Source organism: Silurus meridionalis, chromosome 14 (genome assembly GCF_014805685.1).
Source record: "Silurus meridionalis isolate SWU-2019-XX chromosome 14, ASM1480568v1, whole genome shotgun sequence".
Lineage (NCBI taxonomy): Eukaryota > Metazoa > Chordata > Actinopteri > Siluriformes > Siluridae > Silurus > Silurus meridionalis.
In genome coordinates, this window is record NC_060897.1 from 22,147,003 (window position 1) to 22,169,751 (window position 22,749).

The 22,749-nt window shown below is 39.6% G+C and overlaps 1 protein-coding gene across 4 annotated transcripts in view; it reads left to right on the forward strand.

Annotated features, from left to right (window-relative positions):
- rbfox1 (RNA binding fox-1 homolog 1) overlaps positions 1-22,749 on the forward strand; it is a 257,633-nt gene that overhangs the window by 75,449 nt on the left and 159,435 nt on the right. For 2 of the 4 annotated variants that reach the window (XM_046865708.1, XM_046865703.1), the window contains exon 2: positions 20,257-20,298. In XM_046865708.1, coding sequence (XP_046721664.1) covers positions 20,272-20,298 — 27 coding nt within the window. In that variant the 5' untranslated portion in view covers positions 20,257-20,271. Of the gene's footprint in view, positions 1-13,266; positions 13,487-20,256; positions 20,299-22,749 lie in introns of those variants that run through there. The other 2 variants (XM_046865705.1, XM_046865709.1) reach the window with 2 other exon arrangements.

Below are 22,749 nucleotides of genomic sequence, written 5' to 3' on the forward strand. Positions count from 1 at the left end.
CATGTCCTGTGTTATATATATATATATATATATATATACATAGGTGTGTTAACATTTTAAAAATATAAAAACGGGAAAATTTAGGTGGCTTAATTGTGAATCTTTTATTCCCCCAAACCCACCGCCATCGCATAATCGCCCGTCTTACGCTTTTCCATGATATTATGCAGTGCATATTTGATGTCTGACACCATAATGTATTCGACTGTCATTTTTTTTTTTTTCCCTGTGCAAATTGATGAATCAGGCGCACAGTAATCCCTCACGTGCTTCCCCATAATGCAGCATGTTCAAAGCGGCCTGCATGCATGCAGATTCTCCAGCCCCTGCACCAACTGTCTTGGATCTGCAGCTCCGGTCTCATTTCCTCCATCCATCTGTCTCTGTCTCGGACTATCCCTTACCTGTTCCTCTCTGGGGCCTCGCCTTGCTGCATGCTCAGAATAAACACAACATCCCTCTGAAACCCATTAGATCTCCCTCCACTGTTGCTTTATTTAGATTTGTATTAACATGCGTTCTGTCAGGAAAAATGGGATAACCTGCTTTTTTTTTTCCCCTCTTCATCTCCCCACTTTTTAGGCCTGACCCTTACACAGCGTTTTTAACCCCCAAATAAATAGCGCTATCAGACAAATATAAGCATTCACTTGCTCCTCAAGCCCGGAAAAAAGGGTGGGCTTTAAGCCGAGCTGCTAAACTGCAGTGAAGTTGTGATCTAATTACGCCCAGCAGCATGCATTCCAAAAGACAGGTAGCTCTTTTTTCATTAAGCGAGCAGAGACAGCAGATACATCATGTGGAGCGGATGCGATGGAAAATGGCTGCCTAACGGGGCGGGGAGTTGGCTGAGAGGCGGAACCGGAGGGTGATGGATTGGAGAGTTTGGTGCATCATGTGATACGTAAATAGGATCTCGCTTGGGAAAGAAAAAAATGCATCGGACACTCTGTAAATGCAAATAAACCGATATGCAGGCATATGCAAGCTTTTAGTGTTTTCCTTCGCCATAAATGACTGTAATTTCAGATTAAAATTACGCTTGGACATGTTTCGGTATCGGAATCTGTAATTGGACCATCAAACAAACATTCAGATGTTTGAGCTTTTTCTTGGAGATCATTTGTGGAGCTCATAGTCCTAATTTTTACCGACTAAACCTACTAATTCATGTAGCAATGAATGTTCGAGAGATTAAAATAAAATCGGCCGGAGGTGTGGGTTTTAACCGAGGTTGAAATAGCCATGAAAAATGATTGCCGAGATACGTGCTGAGACCGAGTTCCCATCCAGAGGTTAGGTAGAGCTTTGGTTAAATTATTCTCAGCATTATCCGTGGTACAGGGAGCTGTAAGATTGGATGGCCAGATGGTGTGCAATGAGAAGCGCCAAGCAAGGACTCTTGAGGTACGCCAGCAATTACCCGCCGTAGGACCATATACTTAAATAATGTGGTAGGGGGTTGTCAGGTTTAAATGCCTGAGAGGCATGCTGAGATCTCAGCTGATACTAAGCTTGAGCTATTGTTAGTCTATCAACAGTGTAGCTACAGTATAGTACAGAAAGCTGTATGTTTTTAATGCTTTTATGGTCTACAATTAAAAGAAAAGACTGCCAAGCAAAATACCAGCAGTCACTCGGTCATGTACTTTTATTAATGTATCTGTGCTGAGTCATAGGTAGAACAATGTCTTGGCGTAGCAGTTGCATAGGAAGCTGTGATATTGAGATCCTGAAGGCTGGTAATTGTCTACTGTAGGGTCACCCAGACTCAAGTCATCTGGGCCCAGTGCTTTTGATGGCAACCTTTTAAAGGCTGCCCAGAATATTCTCTTAGTTTACTGTATAAGAACTGATTACAAAGTAAGCTCAAAAACAGTGGTCTCAAATCTTTTCTGTGTAGCCCACAGCTCTGCAAATGTGGTCCTGGAGAAACACCTGAATTGATTTAATGGCGTTAATAGTTCATTCCGCACTCCAAAGTAGCCATAACATTTTTTTTTCCATCACCAGAAAATTAAAATATCTTGGTTAACTTGAAGTGAGCTCCAGACCATTTTCAAGAGGCCCATTTCCAGAACAGCTTTTTATAGTTCAGAAGACAGACCAAACTCTCAGGCCACAATATATTTCACCTGTTACACCGTGGAACAGACACTCTCTTTTGGTAAAGCCTGTGTAAAGTTTATTAGTTTCAATGTAGTATAAGTGCGGCTTATACACAAGGTGCAGCCAACAGCCATATCACCCTGTAGCCCAAGACAGCTTGCCCACTGAAGCTAAGCAGGGTTGAGCCTGGCCAGTACTTGGATGGGAGACCACCTGGGAAAAACCAGGTTGCTGCTGGTAGAGGTGTTAGTGAGACCAGCAGGGGGTGCTCACCCTGTGGTCTGTGTGGGTCCTAACACCCCAGTATAGTGACGGGGACACTATACTGTAAAAAAAAAAAATAAATAATAATAAAAAAAAAAAGCACCGTCCTTCGGATGCGACGTTAAACCGAGGTCCTGACTCTCTGTGGTCATTAAAAAAAATCCCAGGATGTCTTTCAAAACAGTAGGGTGTGCCCGGCATCCTGGCCAAACTTGCCGGCTGGCCTACTAATCATCCTCATATTAATTGGCTATATCACTCTATCTCCTCTCCACTAATATGCTGGTGTGTGGTGGGCGTTCTGGCACAATATGGCTGCCGTCGCATCATCCAGGTGGATGCTGCACATTGGTGGTGGTTGAGGAGAATCCCCCCTTTCATATGTAAAGCGCTTTGAGTGCTGCAGAAAAGCGCTATATAAATGTAACAAATTATTAAGGTGCGGCTTATTTATGTTAAAAATAAAAATATTTGTAAAATTCAGTTTCTAAAGGTGCGCTTTATAGTCCGGAAATTATGGTACATTTACAATTAAAACTTCCTTGTGCTCTGTGTAAGCTGTTGTGCACAAAATTATACTAACAATTAAATCAAAAAAGTCATTTCAAAACTTGTATTAGTTTGAATGCATGTCAGCTTATGACCAAACAAAACCACCTGACTTGCTCTCACACACCAGCTTCATCTAAAGAAAGGGTGGTATGTAGCTGATTAGTGACAGTGGATGTGAGAAAAAAAATCCATAAATGTACTGTACATGGGGTTCTCCAGAAGCAGGGTTGGAGATTTGTGCTCTAGAACAAAATAAGAATAAAAAGAGCTTGTTAAAGTATCTGTCTTGAAACCGGATAATGGATCTGGTCCTATCGTTCTTTACTTTGGATTTACCCAAGCCATTACCCTGAATTGATTTAGTGTTGATGTCCAGGGGTTAGGAAATGGGCTGGATAGAAAGGAGGAGCTTCTGAAATGCAGACTTCAGTGAGAAACTAGTGTTTTGTCGAGTGTAGGAGGAGTGGGACGTTCCTCAGGAGACAGGATGTGGGTAGTGGAGAGTGGAGGAAGGTGTTGCAAATGGAGAACAGTTAAAGTGTGTTTGTTGGGTTGCTGGTTTCATCCTGGTGTATAATTACATGTATCGTAAGGGCCAATGTTAATCAAAGTGAATTATTTGCACTTTTCTGAATTCATGTCTTGTTCAGGGTCACAAGGTTAATGAGGCAACATCAAAAGGACTTTAAGAACAGTCATAAATAAAGCATTATGAATACAAGGTGTTACAGTAGATTGTAGGTGTTGCAGCAATGTATTTATTTTCAGACTATTCCACCCAACCAGTGAATCGAGTCGAGAGAGAGAGAGAGAGAAATAGATTTTTTGTGTCTCAGAGGAAGTGAAGGTGGAGGAGGTGTGCAGGAGCTTTGAGGCTCTCTGGAGGAAGCGTGGAGAGAAAGATGTCATCGGGAAGCCTTCGGTTGACGCCACTGGCAGAGAAGCGGTGTAGGAGTGATTGATCAAGGTGTCATTCCTCTTTCCATTTAACATTAAAGCCATTTACATTGTAGAATGGAGCAGTTCTCCTGGCCATTAAAAATTAATCACAAGAAAGTTGTGCTGGAATATTGATCGTTCATCCGCTGGTCTTTCGGAAGAGAATATGCTGTCTCTGCAGTCACCTCAAAAATTTTCGCCTACATTCTTCATACCAGCGTTGACATTTCTCAGCAGGAGGAGTTTCCTGGGCTGCTCTTTTACTGATGGTGAGAAGCACATCTGCATATGTGTACACAGAACAAATATTTCAGATAAACAAAATAAAACCTTTCTTACTTTCATAAATAGCTTTCTTACTATAAGCTGTGCTGCAGCAGTCGACCCCAAAACAATCTTGAATTCAATTTTTATTTTGAAGCAATTTTCTTCTGGTCAGTTGACGATATTTGGTCAACCATCAGAATGTGCCAATTTGCCGTTATCTTGAATTTTAATTGCGTGAGAGTCTTGCGTTATGTTTATAGGCATTCTTCCAGTCATTTCTATTTCAGTGATGGTTCGATTTGTGCCCTCCTCCCTTACGAGCCAGTGTTTATGCAGAGATCTCGATATAGTTCTTCACTAACCTTTACTATGTTCTGAGCTAGCGACCTCACAGTAGCCCCCTCACAGTGATCGTTGGCCTCTCGTTGACTTTTCCCATAAGTCGTCTTCTTGTTCTTTCCCAGAGTTTTGAGGTATGACCTTTCCTAGGCATTGTCACGACGGTCTAATTCAGCTTCATCCACTTCCTCATAATTGAACCACCAGCATCCGCCGGGATTTCCTAACGCTAAGCGTTGTTTTGTTTTTGCACTCTTTTCCCAATTTACGCTTTTTTGTTTTCATTAATGTCTAATGTCTCAGCAGTGCTCCTTAGTGTAAATTTCCCCAGCTGTCTTTCAGATTCACCGGGCGAATAATGAGCTCTAAACCGTGAGAGTTTTATCCACTGTAATGATTCACTGTAGTGTAAAAAATAAACCGCAGAACTCGATTTCACTGTAGAGCACATTGAGAGGTTCGAGAGTAATACAGTTTTCATATACTGTGGGAAAATTCGACGACATAAAGTCCATCGTGAGCTTTGTGTAGCGAAATCTCAAGTTTCTTCTCGTGTCCTAAAACTAAAACGGTAGAAGGAAGTCTCCAGTGTCAGAGCTGTAACTTTAAGTCTTCTGTCAAGTTTTTTTGGTCTTATTAATGTCATAAGAGGAAAAAAAGAAAGACTGGTGAGCGAAGAGAGAGCTGGAAATGACACGTTTTTCATAGGACACGAGATTATATATAACTATAAACAGATATTTAATATACGAAAATGGTTGTATCCAGTTTGCTGTAGTGTAAAAGGAATAAAACAGATCAGGATGTGCTGTTCTTCAAACTGCCCTCCTTTACACCACTCCATCATTAATTATTTTTCTATAAAAGCACGTCAGAATGTAGTGTTTTTATATGGTATGTTCTTTTTGCTCATTTTCATGAAGGGTGCCAAAAATTCTGAAGAGAGAACAGATAAAAAGTAGAACAAATGTTTGTCTTAAAGTATAAAAAAAAACGTACAAATTGAATATGGATGAAAGAACGTGTCTGGACAGCGAATCATCTGCCTCAATAATATACATTTCCTCACCGCCACCAATCACCACCACCACCACCACCACCCCCCTTTCTCTTTCTTTCATTTCGCCCTGAATTCCAGCTCTGCATATTTCTCCGAAATCTGATTTTCCTCATGACACAACCAACAAGCTCGTTTTCCAAACAGCTCAATATTCCAACGATCTCACACTGATGTCATGTCTGAGGAGCAAAATCCGCTTCCGGCGTTTATTTCCCCCACCCGCTTTCCCTGCAGTCTAAAACCCAGTGTTACTGCGTCTGTATCGCTTTAATTCTGTGTACTTCCAGGCAACAAATGAGGATATGAGGGTAGATGAGTCATTCGTCATTTTCCTACTAAATATTATGACAAGTTGATTGTGAGGTTGCGCTGAACGAGGCATAGGCGGCGTGTCACAACCCACTGATTCCAAGCATTAACGGTGTAGAAGCTGGGGGCTGAACGGTGCATGCGCTACACACTTATATAACAGCTTTCCTCCGAGCCTTCATGCTGTCTTAAACTGACAAAGCCTATAGCGGATGCACAGCTGAGCGCCGGCCTGAGCAAGTGCATTGTTTCTTATAATGAGGTCTCAAGCCTCTACTTCACAAGCTACATTCGTTATGTTTTTTTTTTCCCTCCTCGGCTTTCGACTCTGTCTTTAAATCCAGTTGCCTCGCTTTTCTCCACGACCCATTACAATTAAACAGTTTTTAACTCTTAGTATTCCTCTCCTTCAAACATTTTGGTATGCGGCATCTCCCAAAGCGACAATAAATAATTATAATAACGATACTAATAAAAGAAATAGCTTCCATAGAAACTATTACAGACCAATTTTACAAGCATTTGATCATAGCAAGGAGATGTTTATTTAACATTCATGGAAGGAGTCTGCAGTGTTTCTTTCCTCCTTCGCTACAGGATACAGATATTAGCTAGAAATCAAGTATTGCACCGTTAGGGTAAAGCAAACGCGATACAATTTTTGAAAGTTTAATGAAATATGTTTATGACAACATTGCTGCAACAGGGTTTCCTCAGCAAAAAATATACAGCAATATCGGAATATATCAAATAAATAAACATTCCAAACCACAATTTCCAAATAGATTTTCTCTCATCCACAGGCCACAGTGTAAATCTGCTATATATTTATCATCACATATCATATTTTCCAGAGTATTTGTTCTAGTAAGAAATTTAAAAGAAAGGAAACCCCTTAAGAAACTGTTGTTTTTTTTATTATTATTATTATTATTTGTGGAATAAATTTGTTTTTTATTTGTTTGTTTGTTTGAATACAGTCTAGTCAGTAAACATAGGCATCGTATACATTAAATTCCTCCACAATATTTGAAAAAAGGAAGAAAAACCTGGATGCCTATTTGTTCTTGGAAAAAAAAAAAATCCCCCCAAAAAAAAATCCTCCATCCCTAGACACGTTTTCTTTTTTTTTCTTGTTTTAACAGTGCTTAAAAAAAAAGTGCATTTCGTCTGGCTCTGAGCTCGCCTCTATTACCCAAGCAAAGCATTCCTTTATGAGACCATTAAACGAGCACATGCAATCCAAAATACTCATTAGAACTTAACCTTCTAAGTCCTGAAGTAGCGCTTTTATTATCCGGCCTGCAGAAACGGTCCCAGTCAGCAGTCCATCGCTCGCCCCCATCCATTCTCTTTTTTTTTTTTTTTTTTTTTTTTATGAGCCGGTACAATCAATAAAGAATGGTGTGGGAGAGCTTCATCCCGTTCAGAACATAATTTGTGTCAGAAATGTCTACTGTTCTGCAATGGCGTATTGACTTATTAAATAAAAGACGGGAAGGGAGGTTCTGAGTGGGAGTGTTGTGCTGGTGCAAGGGTTTTTTGTTGTTTTGTACGGGATATTAAGTTTTGGTATTACGGTATTACGGTCGGTATTTTAACGCGGAGGCAATATTCCGACTTCTAATTAGACTCACACGCAAATGAAGTTTCAGTGGTTCTTGTGGAATCTTGTGGGAGGAAAATTTGCAGCCTTCTTTTAAAAATTTTATTTAGGTACTAAGGTTATAGGTGATTGAGTAATTTGAGGATTGATCAGATGCACCATGAAGAGGATCTAAAAAATAAAAAAAACACATGCAGGGATTTCCCTTTGACCCTGGACGGCAGAGACGGTTCTGTGGTCTGCTAATGGCGGTAAAGCATGTAGGAGTAAAAAATACTAGATATACAGATGAATTATTTAATAACTAAGCACATATGTACAGTATGGACTTGTTGTCTCCTGGTTGCTGCCAGGCCCTGGTGTGTTTTTGGTTATTTAGGCGGTCACACTTGCGTCCAAGAGAGTCAAGGTGAACTCTGTGCATTTATACTTAAATATATAGTGCGGAAAGTAAACTAACAATAAGTGCTGTGTTTCAGATTGCAGTTCAAATTTCCGATTTCGATTTTGTCTAGACGCAAGACAGAGGTGTAGTAATTAGAGTGTGTTTCGCTGCAAAATACGGACGTGATACAAAAGCTATTCAAATATACTCTCCATATACAGTAGGTTTGCTTGAGTGATCGATTTTTTTACCACTATATACCCTTTATATAGTACCACTATAAACTATATACTTTTTGGTATATTTGCTCATGCATGGGTTGAAAACAAATCCATCAAAATAATTAAACAACAAAAGGATCACTGTTAATCCGATTCACACCTGACACATGGACTAACAGGTGTGAAAGCCCATTGAAAAGCCTTTGTCTTGACGCCATTCTCATGACATTACAGCTGAAACAGACCGTCTCCCCCTCTGCACCAGCATCAGCAGATCCGCTCGTAATTAACCACGCTTGCTTTTCACATTTTTTTTCCTACCTGATGCAGGATGATATTTTCAGCTCCTCTACCACTTCTAAATGTGCACTTCTCTTCGATGCCATGAGGCTGAGGGAACAGCTGGAATGGTTGTGGCCTGCGGCGTGTTCGGGCTTGCGTGGGATGCCGCAGCGTTGCCGTGGCCGTCCGAAGCTCCTGTGTGCCCTCTGTAGGTTGGATTCGAATGCCAAGCCGAGCAGGCGGGGGAGATTAAAGAGGTCTCGCTGCAGCTCTGGCAGATTTGCTGAAGTGAGAGGCTGAAGTGAGCCGAGGCCATTGTTCTGCCCTTAATTGAGCCCCTATAGCCCTGGGGAAAGACGCTCCACAACCACGACCTCTCCACCAGCACTCTGCAGCCTCACTGCCTCCCAATGAACAGGGCAAGAGTGTTTGTATAAGAAAGCGCAGACCATCTTGCGTGTTTTTTCCGGAGAAAAGATGGATGGGGATGAACAAAAAGCTTTTGTTTTGAGGGGCATCTTGTCAGACCGATTCATCAGAAATGCAACCAGTGCTCGAAATATGGCTGTTTTTTTAATGCAAGGTATCTGTTTATTTTGCGCGTTTGGCCTAAGACCTGTTACAAAGCACTGACACTGGGGACTCCATCCAGGTGTTTAATAAACATCTCATTACAAATCAAATCTTTCATTAAAACCTTTTGTTATGGGAAATGAATCAACACCTGATGAATCACAAAACAGAACTCAACAGCGATGTTTGAGAACGCTCATGTCTCATGGAAATGAATGCTTTTCTCATAATGATGACTTTATATTACAGTATTACAATTTATTTGTCTCAGATTGGCTGGAGTTTTTGTTTGTAAATATTCATGCAAACATAAGGGGCTCTCAGGGTTTTTTTTATTTGGATGGTATTATGTGCTTACCTTCCAAAATAGGCGAATTGGAACAGGCTGAAGAGTGCTTAAGTCTTCACCATTTTAATGTTCCCATCAAAAAAGAAAGGAATCCTTATGAAAACCATCCGATTTCAGTAGTGAACAAAGATCATATTTGAAACAATGCATAATGAAAGACTGAAAGACTTTCACACATGTCCTAAGGGTAAATATTCCAAACCCTGATTCCCTGACTGAGGGATCCCAGCCGGTTCTATCAGGGATGTTTCTTTAAAAATCAGCGTTTCGGTCGTGTTTCTTTTTGCATCCCGCTGAAACATAGTGCAAAATGATAACGGCCACCGGTGTGATATTTCTGTTTGCTCAACATAAGACCCTTCCCGCTGAGAACATTTTTAATGCAGACCCAGCTGCATGCAAACGAGCCAACGCTCATTCTTCTCCTCGCCGAGGTACCGGATCAGTTCTATTATCTATTCATATGGACTCCCAGGGCTTTGAAGGGCACTTAATTAGTCTCCTCAGCGGTGACTGGATATTTGACCTTTAAAACTAAATTGAGTCTTTTACAATGGTTTCTCTTAGCTGGGCTTTCTAACATTATCATGTGTGTGTGTGTGTGTGTGTGTGTGTGTGTGTGTGTGTGTGTGTGTGTGTGTGTAAGAGAGAGAGAGAGGTGGGGGATATCAAGTGTGTGGGGGTGTGGTTATTCTTCATTTTTCTTCTTAAACATGATCAGCTTTAGTGGTTGGATCGGAGATTGACTTGAGAGTCTTCTTATAGTGGGATTCAGTGTGTGTGTGTGTGTGTGTGTGTGTGTGTGTGTGTGTGTGTGTGTGTGTGTATAGAGTAGGTGTGTATAGAGTAGGTGTGTATACTACATGTAAAGCAACAATAATATCCAGGAGTTAAAGGATTATTATTATTATTTATTTATTTATTTATTTATTTATTTATTTATAAAAAATTATAATATAAGGTTATGCATGTATAAATTTTTAATAATATAAGGTTATGCATGTATATATGTCAGGTTTGTACACACCTTTCCCTTCAGTGGTGTTTCTTTATCTGTATTTTCAACATTACTTTAATATTGAAGACATTCAAAGTATAAAAGAAGACGTATGAAATTATGAAGTAAACAAAAACATGTTCAATAACTAAAATATATTTGATCTTTTAAATTTTTCAAAGTAGCCACTTTTTGCTTTGATGACAGCTTTGCACATTCTTGACATATGTGTGTGTGTGTGTGTATATATATATATATATATATATATATATATATATATATATATATATATATATATATATATATATATATGTGTGTGTGTGTGTAATACATCTGTCATGATGTCTGTGTATGCAACCTTTAGTTGTGGCAGTAAGAACTTTAATGTCGATGCTGCTGTGTTTTAAACTGTCACATGAACTGCTGTGAATCTGAATACGTCCTGACGTCCTGGCGTACCCCGCGCTAGCGGCAGATTTACGGAGTTGTCTCCGATGCGGCGTGACTGGCAGTGCGATTCATTGCTTAGCCTAAAAAGCTCTCGATGCACTTAAGGGGTTCCTACGGACGTAATGAATAAATGAGTGCTGTAAAATTGCAGCTTCCGGGAAAGCATATTATTCTCCTCACTGGTAACAGATCGCTCGCCTAGCAGCTCTAGACACCTCTCTAAACATTTTAACCGTTGATTAGATACAGATCTCCAAGTCACTGCCATCTTTACTGCGTCGCCCATTTCCGGTTTGGAACTTTTCCTCGAGAATGTTGTTCTCCATTTGAGTTCAAGCTATGGTTTGATCTCGTTTTGTCTTTTCTTTTTTTTTGAAAGATGAGCTCCTTCCTCTGCGAAAGAGCATTAATGGCTCCAAAGCGTGATGCATTTTGGATGGCTTCTTAGTCACAGAATATGGTCCAGTGCCATCCTAATTATTTTAAAAGTTCTGCACGAGTCATTGGTCAGCATGACTGCTTAAAAAAATAGGATAATTAATTGAGGAAGGGGGGCAAATAAATCGTGAAGGCTCGCAGTTACTCTATGACAGCACTCGTTTTTTAACTCCTCCTGAAGGCAGCCCCAGGCTTGAGTTACAGTTTTAGGCTTTTTGCCAGAATCTACTGGCTGCATCTGACATGGAATCCATGGAAAATCCCACCAGCTTCACAAAAGCCACCAACAGGAGTGATCTGTCAGACAACATTATGTTTGTCTGATAGCCTACTAGCATAAAAACTGTTTTTGATGAATGAATTCTCATGAATGAATAGTCCTTGATGTAAAAATAGTCGTTCGTTTGCTTTGATTGAAAACCACATTATCAGAAACAACTGTACACCTACGTGCTTATCTTTTGGTATTTTCATACACAAGAGTCTCTGAGGTTGACACAGAGTGGTGCAGAAAACAAAAAACATCCAGAAATATCTTGTTAAAAAAGAGATTTCGAGAGAAAGGCCAGACTGCTTCGAGTTGACAGGAAGGCTGAATGGGAACGCAAAACCAAAATAACATTTGTTTCCTTTTTTTTGGTCAAATTGAGTATTCCCTCTATCTCCACTCTTCCTGATTTCAGCTGCATACACTTTCCATCATGAGCGTAGTATGGACTAACATACAGCTGCTCAAGCTAATTAAGATAATTTATAACACTGCTCGTAAGCGAGACCTCTGCATCGACACCAGTCGTCTGTTTCGAAATGAGCGAATTACAATCAGAACCTGTAGTCATCAACGAGGACGCATTTTCACCACAACCGAAATCTCAGCTGACTTGATGTATCCAGATATATATTCTTTTCTCCCTTGAGTGCTGTGTATGTAAGTGCTAATTAACTATATCACATGTAAGTGATGGACACTAAAGATGAAGCCGTTGTAAAGAAGAGTAAACGAGTAAACGAGCCACTGCACAGGACAGAAAGAATATCCACATTACTGATTTTTAAAATTCGGTTTCTCATTGGTTTCTATAATGTATTAATTTTTAAGGTCCTTATATGTTGTTTATTGTAGAATAAATACATGAACAGATTGAAAATTGTTGACATGCAGTGGTGGAAAACCATACTCGGGTACTATTACTTCCCAAAAATATGTAGTGTGAGTAGAGTAAAAGTACCTGTCGTAAACACTACTCGGAATACGAGCAAAAATGTGCCCTTTTAAACGCAGTAGTGAGTAGTGTTTTATGCTGTGAATGTTATTCCACGTTATATCCTGTAAGTTACGTTATGACGGTACACTAAACAGTAATTCGCTGCAGTGTCGCTACTCGTTCATTCATTCAGAGCGAGATGTGGAATTACCTGCTCACAGAACTTATAATCGTCCCTTTTTTAAATAAAGGAATTGATTTATTAAAGAGGCCAAGCATAACGTACAGTAGCATTTTTTTGCTGCTTTGTTGGCTCAGGAGTGGCAGCTGGTTGGTGATGGGATTTGAACTCATGACCTTCCGAGCCAAAGTCCAATTTCTTGAACACTGAGCTGCCACTTCCCCTTAATATATAGTTTACTCTTCTCTCACAAGAACACGGATCTTTCAGTTTTAAGAGTTTATCCACATATACAGTAATACACTTTGTTTTTTGCATTTGTATTTGTGTTTTTCTGTCATACGCAAATGGAGTTCAACTAGTGAACTTACACAGTCTGCTCTTTGCGGCTACGCGCACATTTTAGCCACGTGCTCGGCACGTGATCAGCCGAGGATCACGTGTGAAAAACATGCTTAGGACATAATAATCCATGTAACCCCTCTTTTTTTTTTTTTGTTTGATAAATTAAATTGAAAGTGAAACTTGCTTTTACGCATTAGAAATATGATTTAATTGAATATATTAATAAATAATAATAATAATAATAAAAAGATCATAGTAATAAATGACCTGAACACGTCACATTCCTCTGTCACAATTTTGCCAGGGCGTCGTTTAATCGTGCGCGCGCCCGGGCCCTCGAGCGCACGCGCCCACGAGCGCACGCGCGCGCCTCTCTGTCACGCGCACCTGAGCTCGCGCTCAGGCGAATCAGAGAGACCGTCGAGCTCAACCGCTTATTTCTATATATTTATTTTATTTATATACATTTATTTTACTACCACAGTGTACGTAATAAAAACTGAGAACAAAAAAAGTTAGAGGGAGAACAGAAACCTGAAATAGAGCGAAATCTCTGAGAAAAAGGGGAAAAGCTCAACAGATGTTGGGGTCAAGGCCGCCATGTGGGTCTCTGAGGTAAATCTGTGTACACATTAAAAATATAAATAGCGGTAAAATATATAAATAAATGTATTTGTATATGTTTTCTATAATACTTGAGGATAATAAACTGCTAGAGACAGCACTAATTTTGGTCAATATTTACAAAATATTAAGAGTCTGAGTTTAAATGGCATTAAATTGGTTTCTAATGAATGTTCGTATTAACTACAGTTTACATACAGCATTTTCTGTGATAACTTCACACTTTCATATTGAATAAAGTTTTCTCCTCTGAAAACATTTAATAAGTTAATCGAAATGGGAATCTGGAATGATTGACAGCTGCGTAAGTGTTTTGAGGTATACCTGAATATCACCTGAAGTCTTTCGAAGCCCCGCCCCCTTGTCTCAGCTATCGTTAGTAATCTGTTGTTTGGTTTATTATTTATGTTTGCTATAACTATGCAGAACTTCTTTGAATTTGAGGCCCAAATTATTGATCTAATCATGTAACCTGAACACATAAATACATAACAGAAATTTGAAGATGAAAAAGTAGGTTCTCACCAGGATCACAGCTATCGATTATTTTAGTAAACGAATATTTTACCGATTATTTCATCGATTTATTGAGTAATCGGATAAAAAGTACTTTTTACCTCATCAAAGAGCAATAGTGAATATACAGGAGAAAATGAGACAGGTCTCTTAAAATCAACAATTCATTTGTTTCCTTTACACGTTGAAAATGGAATTGACTTCAATCAATAGATCGATCTGTTTAACTATGGATCAAGTCAAAAAGGACTATTTTAGGCGTGGTTTCACAAACCGTAAGATCTTGTTATTTGAAAAATTGCATGGTATCAAACTAAGCCTCCTTGGAGAACAATCTGTCTAACAATCAACTCGGGAGGAGACGGAACAAGACAAATGAAGCAGAGGAGCCTCATTCATACACCAACATCATTCAAACTTTAGGCCGACAACATGGTTACCGGTGGAGGCACCAGAAATTGATGCCCTAGGTATTATAAATATCAGTGGTGGACAGTGAGGAAGTAAAAGTAATTTGTTAATGTACTTAAGTAGGTTTTCTGCGTATCTGTACTGTATGCTGTTTAATTTGACATGAAAATAGTATGCATGTTGGATGTAAATACTTTTGACTGTTCTGCGTTTGTTTAATTTGAAAGCCTGCAGTATGTCCCAGTGCCTCGTTGCCATTCCACAAGTTTTCACTTGTGGTCACTTCTCACGAGCGAGTGTTGCTGTGAAACATTGGCGTATTTGCATGTAGAATTGTAATTCAACCCCACGCATCCTTATTGCCTGCAGGGCGAGATTGCGATCTGTTTAGTATAATTGAGAAACATGAGACAAGCGGATGAAAAATATTTTGCCCCGGCCATAAAACTCGCGCCGGGCCATGAGGACATATATCGACTGGATCCCAAACTCATCAGAAGATGGTTCAGCGGGGCTACTCGCATTAGTCGCGAGACGAAATTGAAAAATGCAATCAATGATCGGAGCGAACGTTCAGCGGTAATGATATCACATTGAGATAATCCAATAATTGAGAACCTGATGTATTCTCTATTGGTTTTTCACTGCACGGTTCGGTCACAGTAAAGGATCGCGGTCTGGCAAGGACCTGAGGGGGACGCTGGGATCCTGATGCTCCCCTCGGGAATTGGAAGTTCAGAGCCTCAATTAAAAGACACGTCTCTACTCATTTCGTCTGTATGGAGACAAAGGTGTACGATGCGGATGGGGTCGAAACGCTTTTTTTTAAGTGGACCAAGGTGCGTTTAGAACAAAATGTGGTAAAGTCATAAAAGTAAAACAGGTTCTTCAATCACGCTATATGGACTTTCACAAGATAGCAATAAGCGGTGTTGCCTAGTAATATTATGTTTGCAAAATGTGTCGGATATTTCCTCTTAGCTGTAAAGGAAAAAGAAAAGAAAGAAACATCAGAGAGGCATAATGTGAGTTACTTTTGCCATCCTAAGGTTGAAAATTTAAATAAAAGGTGAAAGAGGTTTTGTTCCTCTTACATGGACATCCAGAGACATACTAGCTCCAGTTAAATCCCACTTCAGGAAGATTTTGGATATTGCACTTTGAGAATAAACAACCGCTTAATCAAGACCTAAAAACCATTCGACTGTACATATTCATTGAACAGTTAAAGAATTTAGCATGGAGGAGTCTATAATGATCGCAAATGCTTCAGGAGCGCCTGGTTTCACTGTAGAGGTCGACATCTACTTTCTAATTGGTTTTGCCGATTAATTGGTGCCAATAGTTGATTGCTGGAACTATCAGCTCTCTAAACAAATTCACACCCATAGTTTTTCCTGGTTACGGTCTGCTTTCATTACAAGAGCGGCCTCTAGAGGCGAATCGCTGATGCCACTTGCAGTTTGTTTTTATGCGCTGCACAGAGAGGGCTTCGTTTTATATACTATTTATAATTTATTAATTATATAAATATCTCTTTTAATAATTATATTTATATTTTCTTTAGCACATTTTTTTGTTCGTGTTTTTTCAGCAAGTTCAGTAATATTTTACACGGTGTGTTTGTTTTTTCCAAGTGCGATCCAACCTAGATATCGGCATTGGTATTTAAATCATGCTCTTGGTGACACCGTGGTGATAGGATGGGTTCTCCTTTTGAGTCTGGTTCCTCTCAAGGTTTCTTCCTCATACCATCTAATGGAGTTTTTAATTTCAAAGTCGTCCCAGGCTTCATGATCGAGGAAAAATACTGTACAAATCAGTCAAAATATGAGAATTTTGGTCACTTATTCTGAAAAGATGATTTGAGAAAATGTGGGTCGTGAAAAAAGCGCTATAGAAACAAATGAAACACTGAAACTGGAGACTCCTTTCATAAAAGGTAAATAAACAGTACAATAATATTTATCATGATATATAAAGGAATAAAACCTTTGGTCATGCAGTGTGGCAAGTCTTCACAGCTTCTCCACACTGCTGCATCGTTTATCCGCATTGCATGTACTGTTACGTTCCTTACCTATAATGCAAACACAGAATGCGGATTTCCAGAACTCTGTATTCTGTAAAACTTCTTTTTTTAATTCGTCGCTTGGTTGGTGATTCATCATGTGCTTCTGTTTGTAAAAGGCCACGTTGAGGAAATGCCAGTGGTTTCTCACTCAGCATTTCTGCCCGTGCACAGTCCAGTAATTAGCTTGCGTGCTGCTGTGCTATCTCTGAAACCTGTACACACACACACACACACACACACACACACACACACACACACACACACTATAAAGGCACAGCAGTCATGCTGGTCCGTGTATTGTAATATTGACGAGGAGTGTAAAAAGGCTTAGGATCTGGCCGTGTTCTCATAAGCTGAGTGCTGCGAAAGTGCACTGCAGCAGCCGCCACCGCATGGGGAATTGTGCTTGGTCAGCGCACTTTCCCTCCCTCTCTCTCTCTCGCTCTCTCTCTCTTTCTCACTATCCTTCTCTTTCCCCTTCCCTTCTCATCAAAGGTGGGGTTGCATAAATTAACTGTATCTTCAGCACACTCCCATTGCACATTTCTTCTTCCCTTAAAAACGATATTTATCCACGCTAAAATGGCCGACGCAGGATCGCATTCCCTTGCACACACTTTTATGTGTTTTTAATGCAGCTCTTTTAACCGTGTCTCTGTTTTACCAATTTATCAGCGGATTGATTTTCACTCGCACCACGGCTTTCCTTTGCCATTGTCTTCCCCTAACACCCCTGATCCCCCGCCACGTTTTTTTTATTTGCACCATTCCGTCGTTCTCCAGCAGACCAGTTCAGTGCTCTCCACTGTGTCAGCTTAATAAGCCCATTCTGCTCGCCCGTGTCCCTTTGCCTGGAGTCAGCAGAGTTATCTGTGCTCTTTTTCCTTCTTCTTCTTCTTCTTCTTCTTCATTCTGCTCTTTTTCTGCATGGCTAAGATGCTCAGAAGCCACTGGAGGACGAAGGACTTGAATCCAAACCTCATTTTGCTCTTCGTTTTATCTTCCTGGTTCAAAACTGATTTACAGGGGCCTATTTTTTAATTTTCAAATTCAATCTTAAATCCAATCAAATAAACCCTGTTTCTTTTTATTTTTTATTAACGAGTGATTTGATTATATTAAAGATCGGCCACACGTCGATATTTCACTGGTAGGGATGAGGAGATGAAAGAAATCACAACAATGCCCCTAATTTATTAATTCTGACTCTCAGTGACACAAAGAATGTGGTCTGGTATTTAATCAGATCTTTTAGGCTACTAGATAATTTATACGGTTTATTATGTGAAAATACAATTAAAATTGTGTGGTAACAGATTCACAGTTCACAATTGGGTGACTGATTGACAGCTTTGTGAATTTGCTTTCACACTTTATTCAGTTCTTTTAATGAACGGCTGATAAATATTTCTCAGCTGAATTTGTTCTCGTAACGATTCGCTCGTTTAGATTGAACATACCAGCTGCTTTTTTGCTTATCGATCAGCTAATTTAACTTTTACAAATGAATTTGTTTAGTGACTTGTCGATTAGTCATATTGACTCAATGACTGGCATTTCATAAATGAATTCACATATGGTATTGATTTTGCACATAAATGATAAATGCAAATGAATCAATAAATCAATAAATAAATGATTTGCAAATAAATTGCTATTTCATTTACTTTACGACATTTACAGTGACACGTCAACGGAGTCCCGGTTCTCTGAGTTCTGAGTTGGTTCTGATTTATTACAGATAAAATGCGGTACTAAAGAAAAAAAACAAAACCTGAGGCCGGAGTGTGTTCCTAGTTGTTGAGAAAGAAAGAGTGTAAAAGAGAGTGCAGGCGTGAATCAATCTTTCAGTAAGGTCTGAGAATGAAAAAGTAAAAAAGAAACAAAGCCTACAGAGGCCTCTTTTTTTCCCTTTTCGCACCAAATTGTTCCGTTTGTGCTCCCTCGGTCCTTTTTCCTCTCGATTTCCTGTGGAAAGAGTCATTACCGAACGAGAGTCTCCGCGGTGCTGTTTGAAGCTGCGCCGTTTCCTGTGAGCGATTGCTGCAGCTTCAAGCACCTTAAATTGGTCAAGTGCTCAAGCAATTTACACTCGATATTGACACTGCGCTTTAAAAGTAATACATAAAGAGAGGACAAATATGAGCAGTGGTTAAGGGCCTGCTGTAAAGCAGTCGATACAGCAGAGCTCTACACTGACAACTAGTGGCTACAGTGTACAACGTGAAAAACACAAACAAACTGGTTACACATGTATGTGTCATTGTAGTTTATTGGGGTAACAGACTGAGTAAAAGTTCACTATACAATGGTGGAGGCGATAAGCGGAGGCGGAGGGAAAACTTGTTTTTTTACTATCACTCCTGTACACTAAGTATCCCTAAACTTTAAATTTTTAAATTTTTGCTTATCTTAATTTTCGTCACAATCTTCGCTTTCTGGCTTCTCGACCTCGTACCTCAATTTTGCAGAGTGACCGTTCGTACCTCTGAAAACTCGTACATTAATGCAGTCATAGGTCAAGGTACACTGTATTTCTACTGCTTGTGTTGGGTATAAATTCATACAAGCAAATAGCAGCTGTAATCCTTCTTCTTCTTCATCTTACTGCTATTACTAAAAATAAATAGCTAAATAATTTTGATTATTCTGATCAATTCTAGATGTTCCTCCAAATTTTCATCTAAGATGTATATTCTTTAAGTTCTGTATTAAATCGGACACCTAACATGAACATCATTATTTAACTGATAAAAATTTTTTTCCCTTATTTGTTCCTAATGAGGCGATCATGAGACATCTTTTGAACTATGAGAAAACATGATTTACATTTCAGTACAAGACACTGACTTGTTTTGTCTTAATGTTAGTATCATCAAGATTTTTCCTTCCATTGTGTGTGTGTGTGTGTGTGTGTGTGTGTGTGTGTGTGTGTGTGTGTGTGTGTGTGTTAATCTTCACACCGGGTGATTCCTGCAGTCCGGGAATGATGAAATCTCATTCCCGAGCACTCTGAAACCGGACTAATGGCCGACACGTGCGCTGAGCTAAGAGTGGAAAGTGAAACTGTTAATGATATTACAGACAGAGCGAGTCAGTTACACGCCTAGTGGAGTTTCAGAGACGGAGAAAATGACGTGAAGGCGTGAGGAGTGTATCCTGTGTCTAGTAATGACAGTAATTAAAAAGGTGTTTAATGTGTCTAGCAAAATAAATAAAATAATTTTGTAATTTTGCAACATGTGCACAAAGGATTAAAAAAAACAAAGCATCCAACAGGATGTTTAAAAATGTATGGAAGGAGTCTCCAGTGTCAGTCAAAAGTAATAAAACACAGTAGCAGCATGATACAGAGGTTTCCTGCTTAGCATTTTGGTTATCTGGATCAATATCAGGCTGTTTGTGTGAATCCCGGGTTCACTATGGCATGTGGAATGGACCTGCACCGTGATACATTTCCCGCCGTTGTCCTCCTTCCCGGTGGAATTGTGCGATTTCTCCCACTGGCATGGAAACAACTGTCTTGCCTTTTATTATGCATTTTTCCCCTTGCATGGCTCTACAGAATCTGACAGATCTCATTTTCCTGCTCCTCGGCCTGCTCTGTTTGATTGACTTGTAATTACTCACTGTGTGTGTGTGTGTGTGTGTTGGGAGGGTATTTTTGGGTGTGCGGAAGTTGGGGGGTGGAGGGGTGGGGGTATCTACAGTATTTGGTGTGTGTAATGTGTTACTATAATTTGTGTGTCTCTTTTGACAGATTCCAGGCCAGCAAATGAGTTGTGATGCCAACCAGCTCAGGGTAAGTGACGCTGCAATGTTTTGTGTGTGTGTGTGTGTGTGTGTGTGTGTGTGTGTGTGTGTGTGTGAGTGTGTCTGTAAGTGTGAGTGTGTGTGTGTGTGTGTGTGTGTGTGTGTGTGTGTGTCAGCTTATCTGCATTTATTTGTGTTCTTTTTTTTTTTTTTTTTATGCCTGCATTACCCTCGACTGATATTCTCTCTGTTCCGGTTATGGATTATTAAATCAAACACACTCAATTAATCAGTTTGATGAAAAAAAAGAGAAAACACTTGTGTTGGTGAATTTTTGTGTTTTGTTTTATTTTATTTATTTATGTTTTGCTTGAAGGTCTGACCGGTCGGAAGTTTAATAGTAGGTTGAAGAAAGTGGTTTAAGTGATACCACAACCCCTCTCTCAATGTCCATGTTTTATACTTGTTCATATTTATTGGCACCCCTATTTTCATGTAAAGGAAAGCTGCCTTTTTTTCATTCCCAGTGATGCACATTGAAATTAGAATTGGCACTGTGTATATGTGTATTCAGACTGAAAATGGACATGTGAGTATGCTCAAAAACAAAATGGAAAGTTACAATGAATTGTAGCTCATACAATTCGTTCTGTTTCTCAAAATATAAAAAAGTAGTAGTAATCAATGAAAATGACATGCGCTATGATGCTGATTTTGCAATATTGTGGTCGTGTGTCTGCCAGCAACTGCAAATGTGCACATTTTTTTACACACACGTGAAAAATGTTATCTAAAGCTGTTTCCCCAAATATCCTATTCCGTTACATACCAGTTCTTCGAAGCTCTGCGGAGTGAGTGAAGGTATGGAGCAGGAGATGAATCGTACAGTACATATGGGAGAGATTTTTGTAACATTCTGTTCCTCCAAACCTCTCTGTAATTTATCATGGTTTGTTGAGGGATTTTGAGTCTGAACGCCATGGGATGATTAATGTGTCTGATGCTGGCGCTCATACGCCGTGATCATTCTAATTCCTGCAGCCTGCGCTGGCTTGTTTATTTGCTTTTAATGATCTGAACTTTCTGGAAATTAGAGCGGGCAAGCGGATCAGGAAGATCACAAATGGGCTTTTTATTCGCAACCAATCCTCTCCGGCAAATCGGAAAAGCAAAAAAAAAAACATCCTGGACAAATCATTTCTCACCTTTATCGAGCCTTTTGGTCGGCCCTCCAGAGGTTTAACACTGTGTCACAATGTCTCGGGTTCGCTCGCACCTTGCCACGGATCAACGCGATCAATAGTCGTGATTGGGATATGACGCTCAGACACGCCGTCCAATTAAGCTGAGAGCTATGCAGTCTCGGTAATGAGCCGTCCTTTCTGCTTGCAATTTCATAATTGCTGCCCCTTTTCCTTCAGACGCCTGCTGCCGGATCGACGCTTACGGTCACTTTTCTACTTACTGTGATGTGCTCGGGTTTTACAGGCCACTACAGGTTAAGTGCTTCTCGGGAAGGAAACACAAACAACATTCACCTTCTCTGTAGGGACCATCATGTTATAAGGAATCATGCTTTAAGCGTTAAAATCTCGTCCGTATTATTTTTTAACAAACTCCAATTACAGAGTAATAACCAGCTAACAAAATGCCACCCTTAAAAGTGTTTTATTTCTAAAAATGCTTTTACATGTAGCTTTACAAGAATACAGATGTAGATTTAGATCCTTTTTGAAAAAGCTTTTCTAGACCATAGTGAGGAAGAACCATGAGGGGAAAAATAATCATGAAGAGGAACCAGACCCAGAAAGTGAGATATATGTCATTACAGCATAAATGTGTACAAGAGTTTAGAGAAAACAACACTGAAGGCTGAACCTTATGAAAACAGTAGTCTGTGTGGTTTAATTGAAGCAAGCAACAGTGTCAGAGAGTGCCGTAAGTGATAGGTGTTGTCTACTATAGAACATGGAACATCTGTAATTAGTGTGATTAGTACTGTTGTGGTGCATTGTGTCGATAAGAACTGCTCTTGTGTACACCTATTCCTGCACAATCACATGCCGTGCATCCGCAAAGCAAAAATTCCAAACAATAATCAAGCTGAAATATCGCCGTACTGATTTTGTATGCTGTTTTGATGATTTTTAACATTTATGCATTTGGCATGTGTTCTTCTCAAATGTTAGTTATAACTCTCATTCATAAAACTGAGCAGTTGAGAGTTAAGGGCCTTGCTCAGGGGCCCAGCAGTGTCAGCCTGGTGGTGGAATTTAAAACCACAACCTTCTGATCCAAGGTCAAACATTAGCAAATGGAGCAAAATTCTGGGCGTCACAGAGCTTCAGGATGCAAAATGATGAAAAAAAACAAACAACTAAATTTAATTTGACTTGGTGCCAAAATCCATCTTATGTAACTAAACTTTGTTTTCACAATATGCAAGTATATGGAGTAAATTGATCTGCTTTAATGGTTTAGAAATGACTCTTCCTATTGA